The following is an 8,646-nucleotide window of genomic DNA, read 5'->3' on the forward strand; positions in this document are numbered from 1 at the left end:
ACCAAGAAAGCTGAATCCTTGGGATTAGAAGGGGGATGATAAAGTTATGTGTGAATTCCAGTAGATACAAGGAGTCCACAGATGGCAAAACTCTAAATAGATTGTGAACTCAAATTGTTTGGACAAAACAAAATTAGTTAGAGACACGTACATGGGTTATATCCCTGTGTCTTGGGTGCTCAGAAAATAACCCAGCATTAGAAACATCTGGACAGAAGTCCAACACTGTATCACCGATCCTTAAAATGGGACCCATTCATTTTTTTGACTTACATATATGTGATTAAGAAGACAATGATAATGTTTTTATGTTGCTGCCCAGCTTATTGGACACCCTTTATTTACACAGTTCAACTGTTCAGATGTATTGGGAAATACAGCCGTGTAGCACGTTGTTCAACAGTCTACTGGAGGTGTTGCCCAGCTGCGATGCAATGCCAATAGGGTTGAGGGAGTAACTGGAGAGGTGTTAAAGGTGTTGTTACGTCACAGGTTAGCGATCAGCCAGTCTAGCAATTGTTTTGTAGCCACGTTGCCCATGGCTTCATCCAGTTGTCGTTCCTTAGCATACTTAATGACCTCTTGAAGGAGGTCTCCTACACTGTACCCCTTCTCTGCTGCCTTAGCTGAAACTTCAGGAAGCTGTGGAGAGAGCAGAAAGAGTTTGAGTCATGTGGGGCTTTTGGAGAAGAGCTCCAGATGGATAAAGTAAACTACCCACCAACCCACCTTTCCATGCTTGATTCTAGGGTTAGAGTAAAAATGCCACAAATCCAGGACTGACTTTTGTTTTTCCTTGACTCTCCTCTAATGACATTGATAAGAATGACAAAGGTACTTTCTTTTCAGCTTCAAAAAACAAACTCTGGAATCAATTGTGTTCACTAAATACTTTCACCAGGTGCTGAGTCCTTCAATTAGTCTGTGCTGATTGCTAGGTCAGTGTTAGGGGGTGCCATTCCCAAACTTCCCTAAAAATAGTATGAGATTGGAAGTAGGGAGGATCAGCTGGACTCAGGTACTGGACTGAAAATAATTTCGTACAGTACTTTATTTCTCTGGAATCCATCAAATTCAGGAAATGAATGTATGTGTGAGAGAGAGAGAGAGTGTGAAAAAGAGAGAGAGAGAGACAGAGAGAGAGACAGAGAGAGACAGAGAGAGAGACAGAGAGAAGTCACATGTGTATGAATACCAGTCTTCATGGGACGGAGTAGCAGAGCCAGGACTAAGGTGTGGCAAGTTAGGTTCCTAGGGCAAAAAAATCAAACAAACAAAAAACCTCTTGGGGCACTTGTGGAACCTGTGAGTTTGCGGAGCAACTCCCTTTTTCTTTCATTCTGCCTCCAGCCCTTGGAGGGCCCTTAAGCTCAAAATGTAAGACTTAAAAATTGCTCCCCAGTTTACCAAAGGATCATGATAAAACAGAGCTAATATTACTCTCCTTCTCTTGGCTGAAATGTGCAGGCCTTAAAGTGTCCAGAGCCCGACTTAGTTAATGGTTCGCCACTTTTGTGTCTTTTTATGAAGTGAAAGTAATTCATAAGGCACATGGTGAAGAGCAAACTTGAAAAAAATTGGACCACGCTTGAGCTTTAAGTACAATGCTGCCTCCCTGCCCCTGCCCATTCCAACCCTCTTTCGTCTTGTGCCTGTCATTGCTTACCTTCTCCAGTTGTCCATCATCATCTCCCATGAAATAGAGCATAGGCACGTTAAATTGGGAGGCTGCAATCCACTGTAGGACAGCTTGGAGCTGCTTCTGCAACTTACTTGTTGAGCATTGATTACTGACAATGACTTCCAGCCCAGGAGGGTACTGATCGTTCTGTGACATTGAACCATCATGACTGCATCTGGGGCCAGCAGCCTGGAAATTGGGGTTGTTTGCCAAGGCTGTTTGTTCTTTCAAATCGGGAAGGGTTTCCTCATTGTTGTTATACTCAGCCATAATAAGGCACAGCTTCATCACAGATTCTACCAGTAGATCGATGAATTGCTGGCTCATTTGCTTCAGCCCACTGATATGCTCAACTTCTTGATTCTCATGGCATTGTTCTTCCCCTCTCTTGGACATGAAAGTTGCCTTTTTTGACCTGGGCTCAGAATGTTTGTTCTCACCTTCAGATAGCTCATCACAGTTGAAGGAGTCCCCGTTAAGCAGTTTCTGAATCAGTGACAAAATGATGTTTGACATATCTAACTTCTGAGAATCTGCCTGTTGAGTCTCCCTTAGCGAGGTAGATGGCCCAGAAGCTCCATGAGATTCTAGGTGTTTCATTGAAAGTGCCTTGGCACTTTGGCCACACCCACTCTTTTCATATTGTGCACTCTGAGTCATGAAGTTCATGGTAGAAGTGGGATAGTCTTCTTCAAATGCTTCTTTGTCCTTGTTCTGCTTGGTCAGGTGGTACTGGATCAACATAAGGGCAGAGGCAATCAAGTCCTTTGCCAACGAGTCTGTGGAAGGGCTGATCTTTTCTCTCTTATCTTCCTTATTGGCGCATGCTTTGTCAGCGATCTTGCCTTGGTTTCTTTGTGTTTGGTTCCACGTGGTCAGGCTCTCTTTGAGGATGTGTTCACCAACTTTTTCAGCATTGCTCAATGACTTGCATTTATCAGGTTTTATTTTGTTTTTGTCCTCTTGTTTCATCTCAGCTTTCACATTGGAGAATTCGAGACTTTTGTTCTTGCACTTGGGATCATGGGACTCCGCTTTCAAAGATGCGTATGACAGACTCTGTGATTTACTCTCCCTCTTCTCACCAAGAAGAGCAGTGACCAGGCGCTTCAGCATGGCATCCATGATATCGGCAGCATTTTGTTTTCCGTGGTTGAACAAATTCCTCTTGACAGCTGAGACAAAGTCAGGGTTAGTCAGCAGGTCCCCGGTGATATTGTGCAGATTCCTCAGGCAGGAGTCAGTCAAATCGCACACAATATCCTTGGTGTGTTTCAACAGCACCTTCTTCAGGACCACACAGGCAGGAATTGGTTTTTCAGAGGTATGCACTTTCAAGGTCTTCATAACAGAAAGCATCATGTCAGATGCTACCTGATTTGCATAAACCATGAGTCCTTTGCTGATACAGTCTGGAAAATCTTTGTTACCTCTTTGGCACATCTGTCTGTCTGCCTTCTTCTTGTGGATTAATTCACTATGCAGAAACGTTTTCTGGCCACTCTCCTGGCAGTCCTCTTCAGTGTCCCGCATTTCTGCAGAGGTCATTTCCACAGCATCATGGGCCATTTCAGAAGCAATCTTGCTTACTGCATTCCGGGGGCTACGTTTCCCTTTGTCTGCAGAGGGTGGGTAGATTAAATGATGAATGCATTTGTTTCCATCTTCTAATTTCTTGACTTCCTTACGGACCATCTTCATTACCAAAGAAGATAGTTGGTTGATAGAGGTGGAAAGGCCATCTATAAAACGTTCTTCCTCAGGGGAGGTTTCTGCCCTGTGAGTGTTAGGAGATTTTGCCAGAGAGGTAGAAGGACTCTGGTTATTGTTGTTGTTCTGTGGTGCTGTCATTTCTAGACATTGGCGTTGAGGTCCACTGGCCATGTAATCCATGCTCAGTTGATTGGCATAGACATTGCAGCAGTTTCCAGAGGCTAATTTGTGATGTTCGCCCTCTGTTTCTCCTAATTTATATTTACAGGTAGAGGCTGTGGGACTCAGTACATGTTCGAAACCCAGGGCATACCTCTGGAGATCGAGAAGGCAATTGAGAGCACTTAGAGGATCAGAGGGAGTTTGTTTGAAAAGGCATACAGATCCCTCCATCTAAAAAAAGAAGAACACCTAAGAGTTCTTTTCCTTATTTTATTTAGAACATATAGCTTTCTAAACTGCACAGATTAAGGATTTGGCCTTTAGAATTTACATGAAAACATAGCAGACAATTACATTCATTAATACACATTCAAGCACAAGTGGTAGCCACAAAAGCTCGGAGTATAGACATTTGTACACTGAACTGTATGCAAGTGTTATCAATATTTTTGTAATTTCATTTGAGGATGTGTGTTTATCTCCATATGTATCCAAAGTATATGGATGTGTCTGTTATGTATGTGTACGTATAACAATATAACAATATAACAATTCATGAGTGTGAACATCTCAGTAGATGTGAGAATGTCAGCCTGTATTGTTGGTGTGTGAAAATGTGCCAGTGTTTGTGTGTATGTACTTGTATGTCAGTGCACATATGTAACTATGTGTAAGCATGTATAATAATGTGTTAACATCAGTAATGGTTGTATATGTATAGAACAACATGCCCGTGTTAGTTTGTATATTTTGTACATGTTTGTGAATGTAAAAATATAGGTGTGTATTTCAGTCTATCTCTGAATGTGTAAATAAGGAAGTGTCAATTTGATTGATCTGCATATATGTATGATATAAATCCAATAGCATCTATCATGTAACTACCAATGCATTTATATATGGTAAAGCATTATTTCACATGTTAACATACATACTCATTAATATATTAATGTATAATATATTAATAAATATATGTTAAAATAGGAATATGTGTTAATAGATGATTGTATAATGACTGTTTATGTCATTAAACTGGGTATCAGTTTGTTATATTGATGTGCTATGTCAATGCTTGAGAATGTGTGTCAGTGTTGTACATATTCTGAGTATTTGAGTATGTGTGTGAATACACCAGTGGGATGTCATTGTATCTGTGTCAATGTGTGTATCGATACACACAAACGTGTGTTAGTGAATATGTGTCACTTTGTTTAATTTGTAGTGTGTGTATCTGATGAGGTAGATTTATAAGTGTGTGTGCCTATACCAGAATCTGTACGGTCACTGTTTTGATCATTGCTTGTGTGTTAACATGTGTGCATGTTTATGCGTGGTGTGCATGGATGTGTACATGGATGTTTATGTGCCACATGCGGGCATGTCAGTAGATTGGTTCTGTATACCTTTGTATCTGTGTGTAAGTCATTCTTTATGAATATATATATATATATGTATATATATATATATATGTTATGTCAATGCTTGTGTGTATTTGCTAGTATCACGTGTAGCCAGACATGTGTGTGTCATTGCATAAATCATTTTTTGTTAATGTATACAAATGCACATATTGATGTGTGTCGTTTTGTGTAAATTTATGTGTAGATACTGTATATATGACCATGTCTGGATATATGTATATGTATTGTACAAATCTGCTCAGTGCTAAGTACCATTGCCCTCTACCCTTTCCATTGCTTCATCTCCTCTCTTTTCACTGAACACCTTGAAAAGTGACATCGTGATAAAGTCAACGTTGTGCAAATGGGTTTAAGTTAGAATCAAGGAGATCTGCATTGTGTGTAGGAAATATGGACTGCTCTTTTAAAAATAAACATCAGGTGTAATTTAGCCCTTTCTTAAGACTCCAAAATTGAGTTGTCCCCCCCACTTTCCCCCCTACATTCCCCCCAATGTGAACCCAAAACTCTTTGAAGAATATTTTGGAATTGGTTTTTCCTTCCTTTGGGTCCACTCTCACCACTCCAAAGGTGTCTGGGGCCACAAAGGTTGTTTCTGGTTATAGCATGAGCATAGGGACACAGAATAAGAAATATTTGACTCCTTTGTGCTAAAACCAAATATCCTGTTCCAACACCAGCCATGCCAGGCTTCTCGGACTGTGAAGGTGACTTGTCATGTGCTCTAATGCCCACCCCAAATCAGGAGCTTAACAAACATAATTTAGAATATTTACATAAAAACAAAAGGATTCTGTATGTGACAGTGCTGTGCAAGTCTAATTGCTTGTAACTTTATGCTACAGAACAGCCTGGGTAATCTCTTAGGCAACAGTGTGAGGACCAGGCAACTTCTGTTCTTGGTTGTTGTGTATTCTCTCTGTTCCATATCCTTGTTCTTTCTTGTTGAACGCTGGGCAATTTAGAGCACACAAGACCATTACAAGGCAACAAAAAGCACCGCAAAGGGTCTTGCTTATAAGTCCATGTCTTTGTTAGGATAAAGATAGCAAGATACACTTTGGAATACGTACCTGAAATCAGAAAAGGGCATTCTGAACTCCTGTGATTAGTGTTAGGTACCTGGGTTGACTCCAAACTTCAGACTGTGTTCTCTACAATGGCTACAATGCTATGCAAATTAATGGGCCTGACTGACAATAGTACTCTTACTGTCTCTGAAACAGAGTCCTCAGAATCAGCACTGGGCTCTGGGAATTAGAAAAGGCTGACTCCGAGGCTAAGTATACCTTAGAGCTGTCTTGCTTCTCGGTATCCTTGATCAAAATAATTTCTTTTTCTTTCAGCTTCTCCAGGATGACGTTACCTGTTGAACCAAGACCACCAGCATCCTACGGATTAAGAGATGAGATTCTTAGGAGTAGTTGCTTTTTGAAACTTCACCAAGCTGGCCCCTCACCCTGCTACCACTTCAAAGCATGAATGTCATGTCTCTTATTATCTCTTTTCATTTTGAAAAGAAGTAGGCTTGTAATGCTAGCCAGTCTTCAAAGAATGAGATATTTTTCTCTCCACAAATTACTACATTCTTCCCCTGGGAGGTAGTCACAAAGCCATCCATTTTAGGAATCATAGTCCATTAATCATTGACCTTTTGGTCAGTTTTTTTCACTGTTCTGACATGCTGTCTTCCATGCTTTAATCCTTTCAGCCCTACCAGCAACTTAAATGGCTTCTAAAATGAGATTTGGTCTCAAGAATGCCAGTAAATTCTCAACCAGGGATGCTGGGCTCACAAGAATAATAGCGATCCACCTGAGTCCCCTCCACCTTTCCACCCTCTGCCACAGCCTTTTCCTTTCATTATGCTGTCACTGATGACCCTCTCAGCAGTTTCCCACCCATTCCAACTCTGAGGGGAGCAGAATATACATACCTCGGAATCTTTCCCTTCCACATTCAGGGTGGACACATCAATAAAACATATCTGCATCAAATTAGGAGGATGAAAATTAGAAAAATTCTAGAGAAAAGACTGTAGTTTATCTTCTGGGAGATGAGAATAGCACCTACCGTATAGGGTTCTTGTGAGGATTCATTGAGATAGTGCGTGTAAAGCTTTTAGTAGAGTACCTGTACACATTGAGTACGCAATAAGTCTTATTAGGCAGACAGAATCTTAGCATTCCTGTGTTTCCTGGATGAGAAAACTTACCTGTCAGAGAGACCCAGAATACAATATCCGCATTGATTGAGAAAACTCAGAAGAGAGGTGACTTGCCCAACTGACACAAACTCAAAGGTGGAGCTGTATTAGAACTCGATTCCCCTGGCTCCAGGTTTAGAGCAATTTCTACTCACTACTGTGACCCAAATGTGGTATATTTACTATTGATGATGCTTTAGAAACTTTAAGTGGTAGCTGGAAAACCGTTACTGTGTTTAATAGGTGCATTTTTTAATTTTTTGGGGGGAAAAGTTCATACTAGAACATCAAACCTGTGATATTATGAGTAATATTGTTTACGGTGATGGTAATTTTTAAATATGAGACAATTTGAAAAACACTGCCGAAACACAAATTAAATAAACAATAAATGAGTGGTACTTGAACATGATTTAAAACACGAATTCTATACAATCCTCTCAAACTTTGGGAAACAGGAAGTATTTTGCCCTCCTTGGGGAGTCCCACTTCAGGGCAACTAACCTGTAGCTAGGTGATATTATTATGACATCAGAGGTTAGGTAATAGAGGCTGGTAACTAGGCAACCACCACTCCTCCCTCCCCTGAGGCTCTGCCCACCTTCCCCCTCCCTGGCTATTTCACATCACTCCTGGTCCTGCCCCTCCCTTGATTTGTCCCTGAGTGACACATAACATGCTGTTCCCTCACAGAATGTATTGATCTTGGTTGCTTGGAGAAATGACACTATCACCTCCGCTAGTCTATCCCGGGTTCCAGGATATCTGTATTCATACGCCAATCCTTTCTACCCCGTAGTAGGAGTCATTGTGTATCTTACCACTTTACGGTCCTGTTCTTTCTGTACTTTCGGGCTATAGAAATCCACCTTGCACACGTCTGTGTGGCTGTGTAACCAGTCAATATTTTCAGACATCTGGAAAGAGAAAGTAATCTGAATAGCTGGTTTCTATGGTTTTTAGAAAGTGGCTCTGTTTGGATAAGAATCTCTGGAGGGCTTCCTGAAAGCCATCTCTGTGTTTCACAGCAGTTGAGACTAGGTGGGGTGAGTAATGAGGAAAGGACACTCTGAAAAGCTCGAACTTGATGATCAGGATCATTATCTTTTAGCATAGTCTGTAGTTTCCTTTAAGTTAGACTCCCCACACCAAGTGTGGAACCATGGGACTATCATATTGAGTTGAGAATACGAATCAGGAAAAACCGCATGCTGAGAAGCAAATTTAAAAGGAAGTCTAGAGACTGTCAAAATGAAATGTGATTTACTTCCACCCAACTCCACTAACTAAATCTTACCTGTCTCCACTTTCTCTACCCGCTCTCGGGACCTTCAAAGAATCAAGCTCACCTCACCCCCTTTTACTAAATTGTGGCTAACCCCAGTTCAACCAGTCTTTCTCATTACATCAAAGGAAGTGAAATTAAGTAAATAGCTGTAACAGTTATCACATAGGACCACTGG

At 41.0% G+C, this 8,646-nt stretch overlaps 1 protein-coding gene across 1 annotated transcript; it reads right to left on the reverse strand.

Moving 5' to 3' along the window:
- Window positions 1-308: 308 nt before the first annotated feature.
- Window positions 309-8,100, reverse strand: LOC308495288 (A-kinase anchor protein 4-like; the record flags this gene model as incomplete). The annotated part of the gene is made up of 5 exons (XM_081043205.1): window positions 309-642; window positions 1,667-3,787; window positions 6,267-6,368; window positions 6,914-6,964; window positions 8,005-8,100. 5 exons carry the CDS (start codon window positions 8,098-8,100, stop codon window positions 487-489), a joined length of 2,526 nt encoding a protein of 841 aa, XP_080899331.1. The 3' UTR covers window positions 309-486.
- Window positions 8,101-8,646: the final 546 nt, after the last annotated feature.

This window comes from Rhinolophus hipposideros, assembly GCF_964194185.1.
Source record: "Rhinolophus hipposideros genome assembly, chromosome: X".
NCBI lineage: Eukaryota > Metazoa > Chordata > Mammalia > Chiroptera > Rhinolophidae > Rhinolophus > Rhinolophus hipposideros.